Genomic DNA, 26,007 nt, shown 5'->3' with positions numbered 1-26,007 from the left:
TCATATGCAATTCATAACCAGCAATAAAAAAAAAAAAATTGTCTAATGTTGCCTTTTCAGCAGATCTGAGTGTTGCGGTAAAATCCAAATAATAATGGTGGGTTTGGTATTGAAATACGGAATGTAATCAAAGTAGAGAGAGAGTAACATGAAAATCGTCTGCGACACAGGTAGGGGGAGGATGTGGGATGGGGGAGAATAATGGGGGTTTTGGTGGTGGAAATGTGCACTGGTGAATGTGCTTCATCATTGTATGACCGAGACTTAAATCGAAAACTTTGTAACTGCTCTCACGGTGTTTCAATTACAAAAAATAATTAATTTTTTAAGGTGTTATAATTCATTAATAAGGACCCTCAGATTATGAGGTCTTACCCAGGAAAAGAATTCGTGGAATATAACCTCCATCAGGGCTGAAGTCTTCGTCCTTGGGCTCGTCTTCATCCTATTAAGTATACATCTGAAGTCAGATCACATCACCTCTCTCCTCAAAACCTTTCAGTCACTCTCCCTCTAACCTGAGCAAAACCACAAGACCCTGAAGTGGCCTAGGCGACTTCTCTCACTCTGTGTCCTGTCTTCTCTTCAGTGCTTTCTACCATGCTACCCTGCCTGCTCTTGCTCCTAACTAGGGTTTTGTACTTACTCTTACCCTGTGTCTGGCTATATTTAACCTAGTTAACCATTATTCACTCCTGCTGCGGCTTCAAATCTCTGCTCATATATCACCTTTCTTAACCACTTGTTTAAAATCGCAAACCATCTTCATCCTTCATATTTAGCCACCGCATTTACTATTATCTGACATTTTTATTTTCCTTATTCAAGTCCCCAAATGTAACTTCAATGACAGCAGCGATTTTGTCCGTTTGGCTCATCTCAGTCTCAGTTACTTTCATACAGCACTTTTTGAATGTGTGAATGTTTGAGACAGACATTTTAGCTATGATAGTAGACAGTTCTCTCAAGGCATACAACCACGTATCAGCTTTCTTTCTGGTAAATCACTGAAGTTGGAGAATGCTGATGTTTTATTTTTTTCATACAAAATCTACTTTTCTAATTTTTTATTTTTGTTTTGGGGCCATATCCTGTGGTGCCCAGAAGCTACTCTCTGCTGTGCTTCGAGGCTGCTCTTGGCACTGCCAGGGACTGGACCCGGACCTCTTCCGTGCAAAACAAGCACTCAACCTGCTAAGCTATCTCTCGGGCCCACGTGACGGTTCTTAGAAAGTGATGAGTTCATAAGCAGAGAAAGCTGATAGTTAGCATAGAAAATCTATGTCAGAGAACTGGAGCAAAGTGCCCTACAAAATACCCTACAGTGGGTATAGCCTTTGCTTTGCACGTGGCCAACCTGGGTTGAATACACAGCACCCTGTATGGTCCCCTGAGTCAGCAAGGAGTGACATCCGAGCACAGAGCCAGAAGAAGCTCTGAGCACTGCTGAGTGTGGCCCAAAACAAAACAAGCAAAGAAAATTAACAGTAACTTTGCCATTTATGGTACTGTTCCCTTTTTAAGTCTTAAATGAAACAATTTCTTCAAACTGTAATGTAATTTTGCCTTAAGCAATGAGGTTAATCAGCATTTGTGCTATCTACCAGTTGTTCGATATGCCTGCCTGAACATTTACTGTCAATATGCTGGAAAGGTTTCTAGTACTTAAGTAACATCTTTACAGAAATTTAGGACCAGAATTGTCATCATAGAAAGCCCATGCAATCCCACATTTTAAGAGTTTACCCCCAGAGCAGCACAACGAGGTGATTTTTTTTTTTTTTTTCTGGTTACACCTTGCTGTGTTCAGGACTGTGTGTTCAGCGATCATTCCTGGCAGGATTAAGGGACTGCATGTGGCGCTGGGTGTCTATCTCAAATCCAGGTCAGCTGCATGCAAGGCCAAGAGCCTTGCCCATTATACTCGCTAGCCTCAATTGTCACGTATGATCCTGGCTACATCATCTGAATCCGTTAGGTCTATGATGCAATTTCTATAAAATGCATATAATACCAATGGCCCCCAAATCCCTCCTAAGTTCTGATATTCTGACTTCAGATTCTACAGTCTCTATAACATATATAAAGGAGATATAATAAAGAAAGAGCAAGTTCTACATACTAACTAGATCAGAGTTGGTATTCAATTAAATCATAGTTGCGGCCTATATGTGTGACCATACCTACTATTAGTCCAGCTACACAACGGTATAAATAATGTCATACAAAAGATGTAAAAAATATCTAACTCAGAATTAGTCTGTTAATTCTTAGACTAAGAATTAAAAGACATTTTAACCATCTTATCCTGCCCCTCTCCATCTTTCACAAGTGGCTGCTGGAAATAATTCTACCACATCTGATGCAAGCATTACTTATAGAACAAGAAAAACATAAACATACACACAAATAGCTACTCAGCTCCAGTGAAACCTACTTTATACCATTGATGATACTAGTTATACAACAAAGACAATTTCATAACAGAAAGGAGAAGCTCTCAATCTTACCTCAAGATTTACCATAACAAAATTATGGGAAAGTTCTGAAATTTCAGTAGATTCTGCAAATTTGGGCTTCAAAGCTGCGAAGGAAAAAGATTTTGGGACAGAAAAACAATTAGTGTTATCCCATTAAAACTCTAACTTTGTTCATATAATTGAACATTGCTGTCTTTAACTTTTTATTGATTCTTAAGAAACAACAATTAGGGCTGGAGCAATAGCACAGTAGGTAGGGAATATGCCTTGCACGTGGCTGACCCGGGTTCGGTTCCCCTGAGCACTGCTAGGGGTAACTCCTGTGCATCGCCGGGTGTGACCCAAAGATAAAAAAAAAAAAGAACCAACAATTTGAAGACACAGATTCTGGTCTTGATTCAATTTACTCACATAGCAACGTGATGTTGAGAAATTTACCTCATTTACAAAGTACTGAAGAGGCAATAGAGCTATTTTTATATCTGAATTAATAGAACTAGGATCTCATTTAGTGTAGAATATTGGACAAAAGAAAACCTGACTGGGAAGTGGCAGGGAGGCATAGCAGAACGAATACACAGTAGTTTGGTAACTTTGGGATCCCTAATATGGTTCCCAGGAAGACTTCTCAATCACTTAGCCCACAGCTATGATTTATTTCAATTTTTTCACTGCCCATGACATTAGCACCAATCCCATATTCCTCATTACTGCATTTTAATTGCTTCACCCTCCCTAAACCCCTTGCAAAGATAACACTTTCCTCTCCCCTGGTTGCTGCAGTGGCTGGGAGGTGCACAGAGGTTGCTCTGCCTACACTTAGTCACAGTGCTCACCAGGGGCTATACACTTTTACTGGGGTACTCACATGCACACATTTTCGTAATGCTACACCAGAGGTTGAATTTCTGTTTGTGTTGTTGGCATCACACTCAGAATAAACTCTTTGTTGAAAAGCAGCCCTAGGGCCCCAAACTTTAAGTTTTTGTAAATTTCTTAAGGGCAGGGAACCTATGTTATGTTCCTTTGGTAATCTTAAAGACAGCCAGCAATGCTGAGTCGGAGTGTGCTAATTTCTTTTAAATTTGTTTTGGGGCAATCCTCAGCTGTGTTCAGGGATTATTCCTGGCTCTGCGTTCAGGGATCACTCCTGGTGGTGCTCAGAGGACCACTGATGCAGTGTCAGGCATTGAACCCTAGTATGACATGCAAAGTACATGAGTCTTACTATTTTTTTCTCTCTTAATATTTTGTCAGTGTATTAGGTCACAAAACTGAGGTTTGGTAATTTGTACTTACCTTTGCAAGCTCCACACCAGGACTTATGAATAATCACCATCAGAGGTAATCCACTTAAAAATAAAACAAAGAAATTATAACCAAGTAATTCCACTTCCTGAAACCTATTCTAGTAAAATGACCAGGTTATGAAGACAAAATTAAATGTACAAAAATATTCATGTAGTACGATTCCACTGGGGAAAACTTTTAAGATATTTCACAATGACATAACCAATAATAATCACCATAAGTCAATTGTGATATACTTATGAATTCTGCAAACTTGGACATTAACGCTAAAGAAAATATTACAGAAAAAACATTTAAGAAAAAACATCAAGGGGCTGGAGTGATAGTTCAGCGGGTAGGGCGTTTGCCTGGCACGCGGCCAACCCGGGTTCAATTCCCAGCATCCCATATGGTCCTCTGAGGATTGCCAGGGGTGATTCCTGAGTGCAGAGCCAGGAGTAACCCCTGTGCATTGCCAGGTGTGACCCAAAAAGCAAAAAAAAAAAAAAAAAAAAAAAAAAGTATATATACTTTTTCGATATATAAAGTATATATATCGAATTATAGTATTTCTAAATGTCATGATTAACAATAGAAAAATTTACAAAAATTCATTGGCATGTCAAGCCAGAACATTATAAACAAATGGAAATCATTAACATGATTAAATTTTTTTAAAGGATTGGAGTTAATAAATAGCAGTGCTCCTACATTATTAAAAAAAATCAAGTAAAAGGGCTGGAATTGGGTTGGGGAGATGGTGCAAAGGACTAGTTGGGTATTCGAATGTGACAGGCACAGATTCAACCCCAGACACAGCATAGTTCCCAGGGCACTGCCAGGAGTGACTCCCTGGCACGGCACTGGGAGTAGCACAAAATGAATAAAAAACTACGATGCAAACTTGCAAGCTGAATTTTCATTGCACAAATTTGTACAAAAAAGAGACTAAAAATGAAACTACAGAAATATAAGAGCAGAAACATTATGGCAGAATGATGGCAATATGAATCCTATTGTTTTCCTGTATTTTCCCATTTTTCTACAATATAATTTTTCTAATTAGAGAGAAAAAGCTGAAATATGAAAACAACTCAAATGTCCACAAACAGATGACTGGATAAAGAAACTATGGTAGATATATACACTGGAATACCATGCAACCTTAAGAAAAGATAAAGTCATGCAACTGCTGCAATGCGGATGGATCTAGAGAGTATCACGTTGAGTGGAATCAGCCAGAGGGAGAGGAGCAGACTCTGATCTCCCATACGTGGGGAAGAATGACACCTCCTGGGGGAATATCGGATGCACAAAGAAAGGCAATAGAAACAAAGATCTGGGGCTGGAGTGATAGCACAGAGGGTAGGGCCTTTGACTTGCACGAAGCCGACCCGGGTTCGATTCCCAGCATCCCATATGGTCCCCTGAGCACTGCCAGGAGTAATTCCTGAGTGCAGAGCCAAGAGTAACCCCTGTGCATTGCTGGGTGTGACCCAAAAAGCATAAAAAAAAAAAATCTGATCTTTAGTAGGAAGCCTGCCACTGGGGCGGAGGGGAGATAAGGTAGGGAAGGGAACACTACTACAGTGGGGAAGGGGAAAAGTGCCACAAAGGAAGGCTGGGGGGTGGGAGGGAAACTGGAGACACTAGTAGTGGGGGGTAGTGAGCAGCAGTGAGGGGACAGATGTTGGAACACTATACACCTGAAACTCAATCATTAATATATTTGTAACTTTGTAATTTACAGTAATTTAATAAAAAAAAAAGAGAGAAAAGGTTTCTTTAGCTTTGATTATTGTGTAGTTCTGGAAGGCAGGGGTGGCACGGGGGCGAGGGGGGCCAGGGAACAACCCTAGCGCCTCAAACAGGCAAGGCATGTGCTTTTATCACTTAAATAACGAACAGCATGAGACTGGGGAAGTCAAAGGGATGGAGTGCATATTATGCGTGCACATTGGAGTGCCGGGTTTACTTCCTGGCTCCACATGGTTCACTGAGCACCATCAGGAACAAGCCTCAAAGCCCCACTATGTGGCCCAAAAAAAACAAAGTGGGAAAAAAGAGAAGTTTTCAGCAGTGATAGGTCACAGGCAAGTGCACACTAGGGCTGATCCCTCACAATTCGTGGCTCCCCTGTGCCACAAGCGCAACCTTAGAGCACACGGCCAGGCGTGGACTCTGCACACTGCCAGGTTTGGCCTAAAAACAAAAATATAAGCTAGAGATAGATAGTACAGCAAGTAGGGCACTTGCCTTTCATGTGCCCTACCTAGGTTCAATCTTTGATCCTTGACCCGACATATGGTCCCTGCCAGGAGTGATCCCTAAGCACAGAATCAGCCAGGAGTAAGCTCTGAACACCCCAAAACAAAAAAAAACCCAACCAAGCAAAAAGTAGGCTTAAGGGGCTGGAGCGATAATACAGCGGGTAGGGCGTTTGCCTTGCACGCGGCTGACCCTGGTTCAGCTCCCAGCATCCCATTGGTCCCCCTGAGCAGGAGTAGTTCCTGAGTGCAAAGCCAGGAGTTACCCCTGTGCATCTCCAGATGTGGCCCAAAAAGAAAAAAAGAAAAAGTAGGCTTAACAGGAAAATAACTAAACTGTGCTACACATAATTTGCTCTCTGTGCTAGTGTTTTACAGTTATTATTCAACGAAAATCCTCACATCATTCATAAAGTAGACATTTTTAATCTAAGAGATGAGAAAACTGACACTGCTGAGATAAACTATTTGGCAATCGAACCCAGATTCTGCCATCTAACTCATCTGACTCCAAGGTTTCAAGTCTACTCCAGGGGGCCAGAGCAACAATCCTGTGGGCAAAGCACTGGGCTGCCAGGTTCAATCCTCAGAACCCCATATGACCCCAAGTCCACCAGGAGTGATCCCTGAACTGAGCCAGAAGTAAAATCCTAAGTACTACTGGATGTGGCCCGAAACAAGTAGACAGTCTACTTCAATTTATAACAGTAATCAAGAATACACGGGGTTAGACCCAGGTTCATCCAATAATTAGAGAAGATCAGTGACTGAAGGTTGGTAAAGGTCTTAGTTGCCAAACCATGATTTTGGGCATGAATCCTCTTTCACATTATCAGAAATGTGGGAGTTGGGTAAACAGCTCAAAGGGCATGCTTAGCATGAGGAAGCCTGGGAGTCTACTGCCAGTCTCCTGACCCCCAAAGAAAATATGTAAATGCATTTTATTATTTATAGCCCAGGTCATCTAATGAGCATCAACAACCTAAGCAGCCCATCCTTTGAAAGGCTCCAGCCTCCTCACAGCGCTGCTTAAACTGTCTTATTCCCTTCTCTCTCCCATATTCCAATTCATCCTCCTAGAGTAGGGATCAGTCCATTACGATTTGCAGCCCTACTCCAGTACCCTGCCTGCTTCTGCAGGGCTTGAGCTATAAATGCTTTCTCTATTTCATGCAGTTGAAAAAGAAATCCAAAGAACAGGACTTTGTAAAATGTGTACATGTCAATGTTGTCCTATTAAAATACTCGGACACCTATTTGTATACTTTTGAGTTCTAGTGGCAAAGCGAAGCTGTAACAGGCTCCTACGGCCCACAAAGTCTGCTAATAAATGTTAACTCTTTGGTCCTTTGTTGACCCTTATTCTAGTAACTGCTTAAATGATAGCCCCTAAGCTTTCTCCAAAACACCTTCCTTCAGCAAATGTCCTTTCCTCATCCTGTTTCCCAAAAGCATCATCACCAACCTCTATGAAGTCTAGATCATTAGTTCTTTTCATCCTGCAACTACTTACTCAAATTTTTCACCAATTTCTCAAGAGCAAAGACTGTACCTAACTCATCTCAGAAAATTATTAGCACTCCTATAGCACCGTTTATATAATGAGACAAATAAAGCAATATTTGTCTTGAAATATGGGAGGAGCTGCGGTGACAGGTCATGCGGTAAAGGACTTAGCATGTACAAGGCCCTGTATTTATTTGATCTCCGACATCACACACAAATCTAGAGAACAAAGGGGCTAGAGAGATAGTACAGTGATTAGGGTGCTTGCCTCACATGCAGACGGCCCAGTTTTGATCCCTGGCATCCAGTAGGATCCTCCAAGCCCTATCAAGAGTGATACTCGAGCACAGTAAGCCCTCAGCAGCCCAGAGCTTGGTTTAAAAAATTCAATTAAAAAAAAAAAAAAAGGAAACCTGTATCTATACAGAACCAAGTTATGTACAGTTAAAATATAATCAGTCTAAGACCAAACATCTACTCTCTCCTCATTCTCAAAGTATTACTTCAAAGGCAAGGATACACTTATCTATAAGGTGTTAAAGTTTCCTCCCTTGCACTGCAAAAAAAAAATTACAGCAAGTAAATTCCATGCAGAACATTAAGTGAGAGATTCAGTAGACTTTTCTAAAATATTTTATTGGCTGAAATAGTCCAGTGTTTGTACCTTTTACTTCCACTACAACCAAAACACCCCCAAAATAGAAATCAGTGAATTTATCTGTGATTCCCAAGTCCCACGAAAGAGACCAGGAAAAAGTAGGCAGAGTATTCTAAATCAGATTTAAAAAAGAGAACAAACGCTGGTACAAAACGCTATCATCCACTGACCATCTGAGCTCTGGAGAACAAATCTGGTACAGAGGTGTTGAGAAAAGTTGAGTCAGGGCCACGAGTTCGAGGCTCACACATTTATCCGCCCTGCAGATGTTCTGAGTCTTCCTCCACCCCCGGGGTCAGTGCAGGCTCTGGTTCAGATACTGCAGAAACATGTTGGCCAGCTGCGGCAGGTTCTCATTATTGGGATGCATTTTGGTGTAGGTAATAAACTGGCGACGGAGCCTGCTCAGTTCGGCCATGGTCAGGGGCCGGGTAAAGCGCAGGTGCTCGGTGGTGCCTGGAAGCTTAAGGAGGTCTCCGGGGACGGCGCTCTTCTGCGCTTCCAACAGTCCCGTCAGCACCTGGCTGGTGACCTGATCCAACTGATGCAGGAAGCAACCGGAGGCCAGGGGCTGCGACTGCGTCGCCTGGTGGGGCGGGGGGGCCCGATTCTCAAACAAAGCAGCCCGGATGTCTGCCAGGGGCAAAGGCTCCTCGGAGCCCACCAGGGTGAACAGGGGCCGATCCCAGCGGTTCCGAGAGTCAGGCACCTCGAAGCGTTGCTTGAGAGCCTCCAGAAGCTCCGGCGGGTAAAAGGCACCGGGCGCCGAACGTAAAGATTCCCCGGGATCCGGAGCCCCGAGCGCCGGGGTTTCTGGGCTCTCGGCGTCCTCGGGTCCGGGGTCCTGGCTTCTCCCGTTCCCCTCCGAGTCCGCCGGCTGCACGCAGTAGACCAGGCAGAGCGGGGTGCGCGCCGCCCGCGCCAGGCAGTAGAGCTCGTAGCGGAAGCCTTTGATGTAGTTGAGCGAGTCGAGCAGCACCACGTCGTGGCGGCTCAGGCGCCGCTCCACCGCGGCCCGCAGCGCCCCGCGCAGAGCCTTCTCGCGCGCCGAGTCGCCGTACACCGCGGCGTCCTCGGCGCCCAGCACGGCCGCGTCGTCCACCACGTGCACCGCGTGGCCGTCCGCCGCCAGCGCCCCGCGCAGCTGCTCCGCGCGCCGGCTCCGGCCGCTGTACGGCAGCCCGCAGAACACCACGAGCGGCATCCTCGCCCGGCGCGCCGACTTCCGGGTTCCCGGCGGCCGACGCGACCCGGAAGCGCAAAGCGGGGCTTCCGGTACCCTTCGCCTCCCACCCCGGCCTTTCAGGGAGAAGAAAACGCCCGTGCTTTGAAAACTCCTACGTCCGACTCTAAGAGATCCGGACGCCAACACGATGTCAGTTATTTACAGGGCTCCGGAGAATGCGGTCACCTTGCGGCCAGTTATAATGGCATTACTTATTGCCAACCACTAGTGCTGTACTCAGCGCCACAAAAGGCACAATCCATAAATGCTAGCTCTCCCTCATTCTATCTGTTTAATAATCTTTTCAATCATTCAATTTTAGCAGGGCTAGGGAATTCAAGAGGAAAAAAAAAAAGTCCCTCACCGGAGGTCACAGTCTGAATGAGAATGGTCAGGGTTGCTAGGTACAAGTAGAAAAAACAAATACCCAAATAGAAGTAGGTTAGGTGATCAAAGTACAGAAGAAAAAGGCAGGCTGACCAGGAAAAATAATAAAAATAAAAAAGCAACAACACTGAAGACTTTCATCCAGAAACAGTCATTTGATTTAGAACTTGAAATAGGAATTTTTCTCCTGGGTAAGGTTGCTACCTAGATAATGCAAAAGATGCTTTGTTCCATATGATTTTCAGGTAAACACAAAAAATTAATGCAAATATGTCCTAAATATGCATGGTACAGACTTTCAATTTAAGGGGGGCACCCTTTATTTTTACGCTTGCTGAATCTAGCAAACTTATACTTACACAAGATGTGAAACTCAGAGGTATGAGACAAAACGGATCTAGCCCAGTACTGTAGTTTGGCAGGTGCATAAGTGTGAGTACTTTCACTTTTTTTTTTAAAATTTGGGGGTACACCTGGCAGTGCTCAGGGGCCCACACATTGCCAAGGATTACCCACCCCCTCCTCTGCACACAAAGGATGTGCTCCATTCCACCGAGCTCGCTACTCTACCCAGATGTGTGTTTCTGTGCAATTATGTGTATGTACGATGCATGTGTACAAATATTGGGTCCTTATAGCAGGAAATGTCTAGAGCTTGGTTTTGCCATTTATCAGCTGTGTAAAGTACTGGTATATTCTTTAACCTACCCTTTTGTTGTTATGTTGTTTGGGGGCCACACCTACTAGTGTTCAGGTCTGAGTCCTGGTTCGGTGCTCAGGGATTACTCCTAGCAGGACTTGGGGGACCATATGGGTTGTCAGGATCAAACCTGGTTGGCCAAGTGAAACACAAATGCCCACCACTGTACTATCTCTATTTACACCGATCTCTATTTAACCATTCTGTATTTCAATTTCCTCTTCTATAAAATAACAATCCTATTTCACAGGTTCAACCAATGTCATGAGGTTGTGATGATTTAAGTAAGGAACACAGGTAAAGCACTTAGATAAGTGTTTAGCCTTCCTTCTACTGCTATTTCTTTTCTCCTGTGAATTTTCCATTGGCGTACTCGATATGCCAATAACAGTAACAAGTCTCACAATGGAGATGTTACTGGGGCCCGCTCGAGCAAATCAATGAGCAATGGGATGACAGTGATAGTGACAGTAACAGTGACTGACTAATCTATTTGAAACTTGAGTCTACTCCACTTGAGTCTACTAGCAGCAGTTTACTGCTTTCATATAGGTTCTGAAGCCAGAGCACCTGGATCTGAATCTTCGTTCAGTTGCTTACTAACTGTTCAATCTTGGGCAAGTTGCTTAATTATTGTATGCCAGGGTTTTTCTCTCCTATAAAATCAACTGGCTACAACAGTACCCACTTCAAAGGAGCTGCTAAGAATTAAATGACTCCTTTCATTTAATTCAATGTCTGGTGTATAATAAGCACTTATATGTTAGTTTGCAATGTTTTCTTTACTCAGTTTTTGCTCTGCCTTCGCACAACACTCTAACCTGAAAGTAATACCAGTTGGTGGCTAGAGTGTTAGGTTATCAAAAATAACCTAAAACCATCCTTCTTGTACCTGGCAGCTGCTTCTCTCTTCCCATCTTCTAGTGTCCGCCAATGAATGTGATCTCCAAAACCTGTAAGGAAAGAGTTTTATAAATATTTACACAAGAACAAAGGACAAAGGCCCAGGAAAGAAGTGTGGCTTGCTCCCAGGACACCTGTGCCCAAGACTTCCAGGAGCATGCTGTTGCCAAGGTGCTGTCAAAGTGCAGACCCGTCGGTAGTACCAAATCTCAAGCTACACTTGTCATACCTGTAAGATGGCAGTACCACTGTCAAAAACATAGTTTAAAAATAATGGCCACTTTGTAAAGACAGAGTGGACAAATAATAATGTAAGAATGAATGTTCTAGAGTGATTTTTTTTTAAAAGTCTCTTAAATCATCACTTAATTAGAAGTGATCTGGCAATGCAAGTTTTGAGTCCAGAAAGGCATGGGGTACATAACTCCATCTCCTGTTAAGTGTGTGAAATGCCCTAAATGAAGTCCCCCCAAGTCTTGCTTTCATCATCTATCACTGTATACAGTGATCACTGTATCACTGTCATCCCGTGCTCACCGATTTGCTCAAGCAGGCACCAGTAACGTCTCCATTGTGAGACTTGTTGTTACACAATGTACGGCAGAGCCTGGCAAGCTACCCATGGCGTATTCGATAAGCCAAAAAACAGTAACAATAAGTCTCACAACAGAGACATTACTGGTACCCGCTCAAGCAAATCGATGAACAATGGGACGACAGTGCTACAGTGACAGAAATATTAATGACCATAATAATAATGCTGTTATACACTGAACACTTTATATGTGCTTGCACACCAAAACTACGACCTCTCAAATTTGGTCTCAACAAGTACCCTCTTTTACTTAACCTCCTTGTATTTCCATTGTATCATCATCAAAATAGGTGTAACAATAGCTATAGGTATTACAATAGCTCTAACCTCTTTTTATTTCTGAAATGCCTGTGAGAATTACTTGAGAAGAGGTATTTGCTTTTAATGTGTGACCAGGCTTGTAAAACACTGTTGGCTTCAAAGAGGTTGTGTAGTTTCCAAAAATAGCCCCATTAATCCCCTACAGCCACTAGTCCAAAAACAAGAAAATCACTGAATATATGGTACATAATCAATAAGTAGTAACTTTTATTATTTTACAGTTTGGATTTCTATAACTCAAAGTCACATAACATAGCAGGGTCACATAGCTGGTAAATGCCACGCTGAGATTGAAACTTCAATTTTATTCATTTTTCAGTTACTACATTATCTTCCAGGTGTCTCTTTCCCAGATATAAATTCATATCTAATTTCCATCAGTGTTACAATAGGGAAATAAAGAGCTCAATGGAGATTAGCACATGAAAGCAGTATCCAAACCAATCACCATTACTTTTTATTCCCAACTGCCTGGGCTGCTGGCCAAGAGAAAATGTGTCCCTTGACTAGGGGCCCAAAGCCTACTGCTGAAGAATGAATGATCAAGGGAGTGAAATTGGGAGGATTCCCAAGAGAAAGCCTAATGTGATCACCATTATTCTACCTGTCAACATTATTCTATCTCAAGCAACAAAACCCTGCTTAAAGGGAGATGTCTGACTAGACGGCCCAGCATCTACTTACAAATCAGCAAAATCTAGGTAAAATTCAAATTTTACTTGTGGGATGGAGGGAGGAGGGGGGCCAGAGCCAAAGCACAGCTGGTTAAGGTGGGTTCCCTTGCAGGTGGCCCCATGTGCCCCACCCCTCTTTCAGTCCCACAAGGAGTGATCCCTGAGCACAGAGCCAGGAGTAAGCCCTGAGGATGGCTGGATGTGGCCCAAAAACCAAAAAGAAAAAGAAAAAAAGTATTTGTGGGACTCAGAGTAATTAAAATGAATGTCACAATACTCAACTATAAATTGAGGGCATGATCATAGGCAAATGCTGTCATGATCCAAAAGTAACGATGAGATAGGACTCCGCTGGGGTGAGGAAGACTAACCTGGCCTGAGGACTGTGGTCTGGAATATATAGTGAGATGTCCTCAGGAAGAACCAAGCTTGAAGTTTGATATATCTCTTACTGTGCTCATACAGAATGACACTGCTAGAAATATTAGAAGTAAACTTACTGTAATGATTCTATAACAGTGGATGTGTGTTGTTTGCTAAATTATTTCCCCCTCCCCTCCAAATTCCTGAAATCCCAACTCTCTCTATTTAGGGAGATAAGTAAAATTATCTCAGAAGGCAGGCAGTTGTCTGCTATGTCTGGAGTCCTTATAAGGCCCCATGGAAAGACCCAATAAAAGATGGCTATCCGCAAGAAGAAATTAATCTTGTCAGCAATTTGATCTTCAACTTCTATCCTCCAGAATTGTTGAGAAAAATAAATTGCTACTGGTTAATTATTTAACCCAATTTTTGGTATCTGTTATGGCAGCCAGAGCAACCTAATACATGTCATGATACATTAGTCAAAACACATAGGATGTAGAGTGTAAAGACTGAAGCCTGGGGCTGAAGCGATAGTACAGCAGGTAGGGCATTTGTCTTGCACACGGCTGACCTAGGTAAGATTCCCAGCATCCCATATGGTCCCCGGAGCACTGCCAGGAGTAATTCCTGAGTGCATAAGCCAGGTATGACCCAAAATTAAAAAAAAAAAAAAAAGGCTAAAGCCTAACATAAAGACATAAAGTATGTAGCTTAGTTAATAATGATGAAGCAATAGTGGTTCAACTGTAGCACTGTTTTCCTGTTGTTCACTGATTTGCTCATGCGGGCACCAGTAACGTCTCCATGATGAGACCTGTTGTTACTGTTTTTGGCATATCGAATACTCCACAGGTAGCTTGCCAGGCTCTGCCGTGCAGCGGGATACTCTTGGTAGCTTGCCAGGCTCTCCGAGAGGGACGGAGGAATCAAATCTGGGTCGGCTGAATGCAAGGCAAACACCCTTCCTGCTGTGCTACTGCTCCAGTCCAGTGGCTCAATAAATGTAGCAAATGCACCACAGTAATGTAGGAGGTTAATAAGGGAAACCGAAATGGGAGGGCAGGGCATTCCGGTAGTTCTTTCTTTTCTATCGCTTAGTTTGTTCCATATTTGGGGCCACATCCAGTAGTGCTCAGGACTTAATCATGGCTCTGCATTCTGAAATTACTCTTGACAGACTAAGGGAACCATATGGGAAGCCGGGGATTGATCCTGGGTGAGCCAAGTGCAAGGCCAATGCCTTACCCGCTGCCCTGGCTCCTCTATCACATTTTCTAAAGACCTAAAATCACTCAAAAACAAAACCATTATTTTTATTTTGGGTTTTTTGTTTTACGGCTACATCCAACAGTGCTCAGGAATCACTTCTAGCAGGCTCTAAGGACCATACGTGGTGTGAGGCTAGAACCCAGGTTGGCCGAGTGCAGGGAATGCCTTATCCACTGTACTCTGCCCATAAACATTCGTCAAATGCATGACTTTCTTTTTTTGCGTGGAGTTTTTTTATTTTGTTTTGGAGTCATACCCAGAGGTGCTCAGGGTTTATTCCTGGCTCTGTGCTCAGGGATCATCGCTGGCGGTGCTAAGGAAAACAGTGTGGGGTGCTGGGGAACAAAACTGGGTTGGCTATCAACTATTAATTTTCACACAAGGGTCAAGACTCATGCCTTATATGTGGCTGTCCCCCATGTAATCTTGGCACCATATGTCTCCCCGCAAGAACTATAGGGTGGCTCAGGTAATCTCTAGCACCTGGGGATGGCACAAGTCCAAGGCATTGAACCACCAATCGCTACTGGCTGGGAGACACAAAGAGGGCACCCTGGGCCTGCCAAGTTCTTTCTGGGAGATCCTTCCTCTAAAACAGTAAGAACAGGGCCTGAGCAATAGTATAGCTGAGGGAACTTTCTTGCACGTGGCAGACCCAGTGTGAGGCCCAAAGCAGGCTCCTTAGCAACCGTAACAAGCTGCAGCTAACACGAAGTCTCAACTAGGCTTCAGTTTCTGTTTCCCCAAAGCGGGACTTGTAGTTTCTGGTAATCTCTCAGTTGACTAATTTGTCAAGATAAGGTATTGGGCAGTTGGGTCTGGCCGGTCATGAGGGGTCACTGTACCCTCCTTAGACACTGTTGCTAACCATTGCCTAATTGCTGACCACCATTGTAATAGGGACAATGCTAAAGATTGTATATATGGGCTAGAGCGATAGCACAGCGGGTAGGGCATTTGCCTTGCACGCGGCCGACCTGGGTTTGATTCCCAGCATCCCACATGGTCCCCCGAGCACCACCCAGAGTTACTCTTGAGTGCAGAGCCAGGAGTTAACCCCTGTGCATCGCTGGGTGTGACCCCCCAAAAGCAGAAACAAACACACAAAATAAATCAGTATATAAATTGCTTCTTAACAACGAAACCTATATAAAGTGCTTGTGATCTGGAGTCAGATCCTTGTCAAGACTCCACTGTGCTGGAAGAGACTTGGACCCTAGCTCGGGCTAGCGCTGGCTCGAGCTAGTAGTAACGTTCTTTTGCTGTTGCACTGTTGTGTGTGGACTTGGTCTCTCCGCAACGGGGGATCTGAAACTTGGGCACAACACCAGGTTCCATCCCTGGCACCCCAGACGGTCTTTCAAGTCTGCCAGGAGTGATAACTGAGTACAGAGCCAAGAGTAAGCCCTGAGCAGTGCCAGATGTGATTCCCAACCCAACAAAATAAACTAGCAAGAACAATAACAAAAGGGCCAGAGAGATGGTACAGGAGGTAAGCCTTGTAAGCTACCAACCAAGGGTTCGCTCCCCAACACTGCCTATGGTCTCAGTCACTGCCAGCGTCACTCCTGACCACAAAGTCACGGAACAACCGGAGCACTACTCCCCGAATTCAATGGATAAGTTAAAACAATTAAAATTAGGTGAAGGGGCAGGAGAGATAGTACAACAGATTGGGTACCCAGCAGTGCATGCAGCTGACCCAGGATCAATCAGAGCACCCCATACAGTACTCGAGCCCGCCAGGAGTAATCTTGGAGTCAGGAATAAGCCCTGAGCACAATCAAGTATAGCCCCCTCAAACCACCCACAACTCTGCAAAAAAAAAAAAAAAAAGACAGGTGAAGAGAAGAGTCATAGTTATCTAGAATGAAGTAAATGTAAAGAGGCAGACAATGAAAGGAGAGGCTGGAAGATAAGAGTGGATTAGGAAGCTTAAGTAAAAATTCAAAGGTTACCTTTCAAGACTCAGCTGGAAGCAGCTCAAAGAGCTGGAGTGCATGCTTTGCTTACAAGAGCCCACGGTCCTATAAACACCACTGCAAGGTCCCCCAGAACTCACAGGAATAGCCCTCAAGCATTCCACAGGGTGTGCCCCCCCACCCCGGCCCCTCACAAAACACTTGGCATCTCAGAGTGAAAAGATGAAGGAAAGAATGTATTTGAGAAGAGTATGTCACTGGAGTGGGCCCTAGGTGACCACATGCTAAGTGTGGGAAGAAAGGTGCTTTTAACACTTTTAAGATTAATAAATTATCTACTATAAAATACAGTTCTTTTATCTTTATGTGGGGTGCTGGAGGGCCGGGACTAAACCCTTGGTTTCACACAGTATACACCCCACCACTGAACTGCAACTTCAATTCAACATTCCTGTTTTGTTTTCACAGGGAGGCCTCCCCAAGCTGGGGGCCGAAGGGGGGTCTCAGGGAATGCCAGTAATGCCACCCAGGACCCTAAGCATGCCAGGCCTCTGAACATCTCCCTGAGCCTGAACATTTGCATTTTTTATAAGAAAAAAAAAAGAGATGATGGCAGAATTTTTAAGCACTGAGATCAAGTGAGTCTGTAGATATCAGAAGCACAATGAATGTATAACTAATGAATGGGATAAACTGTAAAACCAAAACACAGTGAAACTTAGTAAAACTACAAACTCACAAAAAATATTGAGAAAGCTTTAAGAGCATTTCAAATATTCGTATTCATAAGAGATCAATTAGACTATTCATATATAATAAAAGATGTAAGTTAAGACAGGAAAAATAGAATTCAGGAGAAAGCAGAAAGAAATATGATTAAATGGGACCAGAGAGACAGTACAGTGGATAGAGTACTTGCCTTTCATGTGGCTGATCTGGATTCGATCCCCAGCATCCCACCTAAAGCCCTGCCAGGCGTGATTCCAAAGTAAGGAGTAAAAGAGTAAGCCCTGAGCACCGAGTTTGACCCAAAAAAATATTTTTAAGAAAAAATTACCTAAGTTTAAAAATATATTAAATTTTGGTGCTAAGCAAAATCTATCTTTTAAAGCCAAAGGGGAGAAATATATTTTTTGAAAAATTAAGACTTCTTTTTTCCACCATGAGGTATTCACCACTCATATTCTCTCAATTAATCTATTGAGCAGTATTACATAGTTGTTAAGAGCATGGGCACTGGATTGAGACTTTTAGGCTTTGAATATCAGCTCTGTGTCTTACTAGATACGTAACACCAGGAAAGTTACTAGCCTGCCTTTCCTCAACTATAAATAAGACCACAATACCAGTGACCTTACACGCAGCTGTGAGGATTAAGTAAGTGAATATATTAAAGGCCTTAGAATAGTGTCTGGGAATAGAGAATTGCTGTATTTGCTATTAATATAATGAATCGTCAGGCACCATCCTAAGTACTTTATAAATATTCATCCTCATAACCCTAGGAGGTAGGACAATCTCTTATTAATTCATTCCAAGTAACTTTTCCAAAATCATATAGCTAGTATCAGACAGATCTCGGATCTAAATTGAGGTTGTCAGGGTCAACTCCCTGCTTTCCTTGGTTTTGCTTTTGGGTGTACATCTGGCAGGGATGAGGGTAACTTGGCTCAGTCCTCGGAAGCTGCTCCTCAAAATGGTCAGGAGACTACGTACGTAGTGGGGCAAGGTTGGAACCTGGGGCCCCTGGATGCAAAGCACGCACTCCAATCCACTCAACTCTGTTCTCAGGCCTTCAAAGTTAATTTTTAAAAATAATTTAGGCAGGAGATAGTAAAGAAGTTAAGGCATTTGTCTAGCATGCAATCTGATCCCCAGCACCACAGATGGTTCCTTGAGTGTCTCCATGAGTGTTCTCTGAACACAAAGTCAGGAGTGTAAGCCCTGAGTGCATCTGAGTGTGGCCTCAATCCCCACCCTGCAATACAACGCGCCCCCCCCCCCCCGGAAAATAGGAAAGAACAGTGACAATAGGAATTGTATGAAATAAGACCAGTTCTATCAATAACCACAAAAAACATATAGGGACTAAACTTGTCAGTTAAACTGAGCAGATTTTGGTTAAAAGACAGACAGACAGACACACACACACACACACACACACACACACACTTTTTGTATTTACAAGGACTTCTCTTTTTAGTGGGGAAAAGACACACCCAATGGTACTCAAGGGTTACTCCTGGCTCTGCACTCAGGAATTACTTGAGGAATTGAGGAACCAAGCAGGGCTTGAGGAACCATATGAGATTCCAGGGATCAAACCCAGGTTGGCTGCATTAATTAATTTTTTGAAAATTAATATGGCTTGAGGTCTTGCTGTGATCCATCCAGATAAAGGTTTTATAGACATTTCAGAAAATTTTTTAAAATTAAAAGCTTAACTAGTGTGTGTGGTTTCAGAGACTGAAACCAGGGCCTCACAGGTGCTCAGAAAAAAAAAAAAGCACGGGCTCAAACACTGAACCACATCTTGGGCTCTTAAAACAGACTTTTGAAAGTACTAAGTAAAATCACTGAAAAATATCTTATCAGGAAAACGTCAGCCAAAAGATAGGGAAGCTAGATCAGCATTAATTAAGCAAAACAAAACTTTTCCATAAGCCTGTACTACTCAGAAGCTAGGTGATGGATTACAGTCACTAATACTAAGAGACTCCAGTGCATCAGAACTTTTTTCAAATGTTTCATATCTGCACCGTTCAATATGGTAGTCACTAGTTATATATGGCTATGAAGTACCTGAGCTCTGACTAATACAACAGAGGATCTAAATCTTCTACTTAATGTTAATTAATTAAAATTCTAAGAGTGGCATGGAGCTATTTGGCTAGCACAACTGCAGAGATCAATTAACTCAGTGCTCTCCTGTTATCCAGGACTTAGTAAAAAAGAAGAGCTATCCAGAACCACAAAGCAAGCCACAACCAGAACTGAGGTCTCCTGATTCCTAATTAACATGCTCTTCCCGTACTCCAACATTTCCCTAGCCGGTCACCAGTATTATGCCTAGGAGTATGGCTAGCAGTGTAATTTAAAACAGTTTACTTACACATAAAAACTTTCTTTGAAAATTGATATTAAAAAAGCACATTGAAAAAAAAATTTTTTTTTTTTTGTTTTTGGGTCACACCCGGTGATGCACAGGGGTTACTCCTGGCTCTTCACTCAGGAATTACTCCTGGCAGTGCTCGGGGGACCATATGGGATGCTGGGATTTGAACCCGGGTCGGCCGCGTGCAAGGCAAACGCCCTACCCGCTGTGCTATCGCTCCAGCCCCCGCACATTGAAATTTTTTATAATAGAAATCATCACCATCATTTTTCTGTTTATCTAAACTGACACGGCATTCATAGTGACTGACACTCACATGCATTTAATATGTGCCAGGCACTGTTTTTCATCCTTTTACATATATGAGCTTACTTAATCACCACAATAAACTTAAGGTAGAAACTTGGCCTTCACAGATGTAGCAGATGAATTCAGCAGACTGACCAGTCACCCTGCCTGGAAGAGGCAAACTAGGATCAGAATGTAGGGAGCAGAGTTGCAGTACATCACTTAACCTCTCACGCCACTTTACTGGCTTTCTAGCCAAGACTCAAAAAATAGACCAATGAAAGAATGTTGCTTCACCAAAACAGGATAAAAACACCGATTTGGGATGTGGAAAACCTATTTCCTTTAAAAGGAGCTTGGACAGAGGCCAGAACAATAGTACAGTCGATAAGACACCTGTCTTGCACGTGGCAGTTGTGAGTTTGATCCCCGGCATTCGGATTTGGTCCCCTGAGCACCTCCAGGAGTGATTACTGAGTGCAGAGCCAGGAGTAACCTCTGAGCACAACTGGGTACGGCACAAAAGCAAACAAAAAAAGAGAGCTCAGAAAGGCCCAATATTTACCTTATTCCTAAAATCACCTAATCCTCAACTCCACCCACAGCGCCCACATCCTCATGCCAACAAAACCCCATGCCAACGTGGAACATCTAAGAGATCCAATTTCCTACAGTGTCACGCTCACAGGTACTTCTTCATGCCAGCCACCTGCAAAGTGAGCTGCAGGCTTCCATGCCTGCTCTAAAAAATATTAGTTAGAAAAGAAAAGAAAAATCTGAAAGTGACCATTTTTAAATCCAGCACTTGCATCAGAATTCCCTAGCACTTTTCTTTCTAAAATTGCTTTAGGAGCTGAAGTCCCAGATACCAGATATCAGGAAAGAATTTTCTACACCCTTTCCTCCCATCCCCCCCACCAGATGATGAAACAAAGTCAAGAAAGAGGCAGCCTTTTTCTAAAAGAGGAAACACTGTACCTGAGAGATGCAATAACACTGTGGCAAAATACAAACAGCTGCTAACACAGCTGGGCTGCACCTGGTTCAAATAGTTACTGTTTTCACAAAAGCAAAAATGCAAAACACAACTAACCAAAATATCAATCCCTAGGGTTGTGGTAACTAACTTGATCACTGTGGGAGGCACATATCCTGTATGTGTCCCAGCCAAATTTTGTCTGCCCCAAATTTGACCAACTTATCAGTTTCTGTCATAGAACCGCACTGGAACTGCCACCAGACAGCTGTCTCCTCCTTTCATATCTTTCAAGTTCCTGCACTCTTGGCAGGCGGGCTCTGAGGTTATATCCCAGTTAGTTCACTTACTGTATTACTACTATGTCTCATTTTTAGTTTCTTCATCTGTGGGGCTGGTATGATGATTTTTTGTTTTTTAAAAAGTATTCATCTCACAAGCTTATTGTGAACCACCACTACATGAAAAATGCACAGGGCTATGCCTGAAACACAGTAAATGGAGAATTAGACACTATCATTTCACCCCACGCGGAATGCATCACAACTTCTTTTTTTTTTTTTCTTTTTGGGTCACACCCAGCGATGCTCAGGGGTTACTCTTGGCTCTGCACTCAGGAATTACTCCTGGCGGTGCTTGGGGGACCATATGGGATGCCGGGGATCGAACCCGGGTCGGCCGCATGCAAGGCAAACGCCCTACCCGCTGTGCTATCGCTCCGGCCCCACATCACAACTTCTTATAGAACAATAAATTATTGCAAAAGTCTAGAATGACAGTGAGGGAACTTTGGGTTACTGGTGGAGGGACACACACACACACACACACAAAAAAAAAAAAAAAAAAAAAAACGAGAATGACAATTGGAAGGGCTATTAGGACTTTTTCTAGTCCAGCTCTCTCCTTTTTTGCCTTGCATGCAGCCAACCTGGGTTCACCCCAGCATCCCATATGGTCCCCCCAAGCACCACCAGGAGTAATTCCTGAGTGCAGAGCCAGGAGTAACCCCTGAGCATTGCTGGGTGTGACCCAAAAAGAAAAAAAAATCATTCCGAAGTAGAAGCCTGGGCTCCTGATTCCTATCCAATGCTCAGATACCACTGGACTTCCTCTTCAAGCAAACATTAGGATTAACTGCTCCTCTCTGCAAACCACCAGTTTAACCATCAGTTAAACCACCAGACCTTTTTAAACAAAGGCGCAGCACCAGAGAACATCTGGAAAGAAATCCTACTCATGAATATTTTTACGAACCACTGCATTAGGTTGCACTTCTTTGGTAGTGAGGAAGATGCTATTTTCTAAGCTTCCACCATCAACAGCTATAAATAAAATAAAAATCTGAACTATTCATTTCTGGGCTAGAGCAACAGTACAGTGGGTAGGGTACTTGCCTGGTGTGCAGCTGACTGGGGTTTAATCCTCACACATCATATGGTCCCCCAAATCTGCCAGGAGTGATTCCCGAGCAAGAAGCCAGGAGTAAGCCTTGAGCACCACCGGGTATGACCCCAAACCAAAAATCAAACAAAATATTCATTCTTTGGGGGCTGGAGTGATAGTACAGTGGGTAGGGCGTTTGCCTTGCACACAGCCGACCTGAGTTCGATTCCCAGCATCCCATATGGTCTCCTGAGCACCACCAGGAGTAATTCCTGAGTGCAGAGCCAAGAGTAACCCCTGTTCATCGCTGGATGTGACCCCAAAAGCAATATATATATACATATATATGTATATATATGTATATACACAAATATATTCATTCTTTCAGGAAGAATTACATATTATTCCTTGGGAAGTCAGACTAATAAAAATTAACCAAATACTTCCCGATTCCTTGACACAATCAAAGAGCCTTTTCTTTAATCCTGTGCCTGATTAAAGTGTCTAAAACACAGCCCATGCCTGAAGGTCCCCTCCTTTGCACGGGTGCAATTACACTATACTTCCCTGCTCACAGTACACAGCCCCCTGCCATATAACTGTCTGCTAACTTTCTCCAGACTAGAAACTAGACAAAAAGACAGGGATCACAGCGATGGAATTACCATTCATTTCTTCTTTCAACAAATATTCCTCGGCATGCATGAGCTAAGAAAAATATGATCCTGGTTTACTGGTCCTGCTTCATTGGCACATGTTACACTTTTCAAAGGTGATTGCAACAGTATCTCTCATTCCAGGTACTCTTCTTACACTGACCCCAGAATTCCTGCAGTAGGATATGAAGGAGGACTAATATCCCTTCCTCTTGAACATGCCCCTATAGAATATAGTGGAAGTGACAGCATGTGACCTGGAAGGCCAATCATGCTGTGCATTTCCACCAATTCTCTAGGGGCATTCACTACTGGAATCCATATACAAATCTGTGAGGAGACAAACATTAGCCCACAAAGGAGGACCCCGGGGAGAAGGAACCAGGGCAGTGGAATAAGGCCCCAAGATATTGCCTTGTTGCAATTCTTGTTTCACAGAAATAGAAGCATAATAAAACTACTCTTTTCCGCCACTACATCTTGGGTTGCTTATTATTCCACACTGAACAACCACAGAGAGGTTAATTTAATAGCTAACAAAAACCAAAGATACCAAACTCACAACTTCAAGGTATTGCCCACACCTCATACAGTAACTGGAACAGAGATCATTATGTGTTAAGTGTTGGCGGTAGCAATTATTTTGCAGCAATTATTATCCTCACTTTGCAGATGAGCTACTGGGCTTTGAGAAGTTTAGCAGCCTGCCAGCCACTCAGCTAGTCAGCCACTCTAGTGAATTACAACCCCAGATCTATACCCCACACTCTCCAACTATCTTCTCTCATCTCCCCCAATACAAACATCCACTTGCATGTTAGTGTTCAGGGAGTCTGTTTTTTTAAACGGGGACGTCAGTACTTAAAACACTGTGGCCTGGGGCTGGAGCAATAGCACAGCGGGTAGGGCGTTTGCCTTGCACATGGCGACCTGGGTTCGACTCCCAGCATCCCATATGGTCCCCTGAGCACCGCCAGGGATGATTCCTGAGTGCAGAGCCAGGAGTAACCCCTGTGCATCGCCAGCTGTGACCCAAAAAGCAAAAAAAACAAACAAAAAACCAAAACCGCTGTGGTCCTACAGTCACTGTGCCCAAGCTCATCTCTGGCATGGACACTCACAACCCTTTTTCAGTGGAGCCTTCCCCAACCTCTCGGGCTCAAGGGATGCCAACTCCCCCCTCCCATCCAGGGCCTCCCCACCAGCAGTTTCTGCCCAGCTCTGATGGGTGGGAGGGTGGGGGTGAGTTCTCCTTACTTCATTTGTGCCTGGGGTCTGCTCTGTCTCTCTGACTTGAATCTACGCTCCACAGGAGCAGGCTCCCTGTCTGCCCTGTTCACCATTCTCTTTTTAGGAGACGGTGCACCGAGTTTCAACACCCACCGATACGTCTGCCAATAGGGAGGGCAAGAGACCTCTGAAGACAGCAGGATTGCAGCCGGCATCCGACAGAGAGAGAGAGAGATCAGTACCCAAAACGGAAGGGAAGCGAAATCCAGGAGATCGGTCACTCAACGCGCAAACCCAGGAAAGGCAAGCAACAGGATGGGGCAGGAGGTCATCCTCATAGCCATTGTCACTTCACTCAAAACACTCAATCTTCTCCACCCACAGAGGAGACAGTAACCTAACTTTCCGGGGCAAGGGACCCCAAGGCCCTTTTCAGACCAGCAGGGAACTCGGTCTTCCCAGGTTAGTACTAGCAAGCGACAGGTCCTACGCTGGGACATTCCGTCCCCCACCCCCAAGAATTTAGGAAGCCCTTAAGTAGAACTTCTTCACCTCAACATTCCCCAGATCCGCTACGCCCCACCCCAAGAACCCGTCCTCCAACTGCAGAAGCTTCTGGAGCGGCTACAAGGCAAATCTGGCGGGGTCCGGGTCAACGGGAGGACCTGGGAAGCGGCCGGCGTTAGGCATGAGGAGGGTTCGACTGGGCTGGGGATGGGGGTGGCCAGGACGAGGAAGGAAGACGAAGAAAGCAGTCTGACCGTTTCCAAGCCCGGTGCGTCCAGCAGAAGAGGTGAGGAGGAGCAGGAAACTGACGCCCAGCAAACAGGTGGCCGCGAGACGAGGCCGCAGCTCCATGGTGGCGGGTGAGCGGGGCCCCGAGACGGAGCAGACGCAGGGCTGAGTCGCAGCAGCAGCAGCTCCGCGCGGCTCCCCCGAGCGTGCCTACTCGTCGCGTTCCCAGGTTTTTCTTTTCCTCTACCCCTGAAGGAAGTGATGTTATACGGATGTGGGTGGTGCCTCCGGGGTCCAGTTTGGGAAGGAGTGGGTTTAAAGGTGCAGGTCACGTAGGCGGGGCGGGAACGGCAGGCGCGGGGGGAGTTGCTTCCCCGCGGTCCTCACCCTCACTCGCCTCCCATCTGGGTGTCCGGTCCGTGGGCCGAGAGGGGAAAGCGGGCCAAGACAGTGGCGGTGGCAGAGGGGGCTCGAAGGACCGTTGCTGGTAGCATCCGCTAGAAGGCTCGCCCCTCCCCCACAGCGCCCCCACCGCTTCCTCCCCCCCGCCCCCAACCGCTACACTCCGTATTCAAATCGCAAATTGTTGATCTGGGAAGTCAGCAGTTCTTAACGTGGGCGGATACGCCCCCTTGGGTCTCCGGGTTCATCTTGTCCCTCCTAAAGTAAGGTAGACGAGATAAGTGGGTTTCATTCTTAGCGTCTTGCTCGGGTAGCCAAGGAAACCTGGTAAACCTGTTTGGCGATGCTTAAGGTCTCGTGCCTTGCACAAATGTCCCTTCCTGAAGCGCTGGGGACTTGTTTTTTTCTTGCAACCGCGATTCTTTTTTTTTTTAATGAAGTATGATGCAACTAACTGATCCAAGTTCCAAGGAAACTATGTGCTTGATTCTTTTTGCAAAACTGACCTAGCTCTTCAGAACCAGGACAGAAGTCACTGTAGACTTGTTTCAAGCGTCACGTTTCTTCTGCTCAATTCTGCCTGTGTGCTTTTTTTTTTTTTTTTTAACTTTTGAGAGTTGAGCATTTCTCCCGTCCTATCCTTCTCACACGCAACGGAA

At 44.3% G+C, this 26,007-nt stretch overlaps 1 protein-coding gene across 2 annotated transcripts in view; it reads right to left on the bottom strand.

Annotated features, from left to right (window-relative positions):
• TXNDC12 (thioredoxin domain containing 12) overlaps window positions 1-25,453 on the bottom strand; it is a 29,677-nt gene extending 4,224 nt beyond the window's left edge. The window contains exons 1-5 of one of the 2 annotated variants that reach the window (XM_004607128.2): window positions 24,973-25,453; window positions 11,406-11,466; window positions 3,780-3,832; window positions 2,511-2,584; window positions 376-445 (exon numbers count right to left, since the gene is read on the bottom strand). In XM_004607128.2, coding sequence (XP_004607185.2) covers window positions 376-445; window positions 2,511-2,584; window positions 3,780-3,832; window positions 11,406-11,466; window positions 24,973-25,069 — 355 coding nt within the window. In that variant the 5' untranslated portion in view covers window positions 25,070-25,453. Of the gene's footprint in view, window positions 1-375; window positions 446-2,510; window positions 2,585-3,779; window positions 3,833-8,371; window positions 9,677-11,405; window positions 11,467-24,972 lie in introns of those variants that run through there. The other variant, XR_008630181.1, reaches the window with a different exon arrangement.
• Window positions 25,454-26,007: the final 554 nt, after the last annotated feature.

This window comes from Sorex araneus, chromosome 5, assembly GCF_027595985.1.
Source record: "Sorex araneus isolate mSorAra2 chromosome 5, mSorAra2.pri, whole genome shotgun sequence".
NCBI lineage: Eukaryota > Metazoa > Chordata > Mammalia > Eulipotyphla > Soricidae > Sorex > Sorex araneus.
The sequence above is the reverse complement of the archived record's forward strand: the minus strand, read 5'-3'. Positions and strand labels throughout refer to the sequence as shown.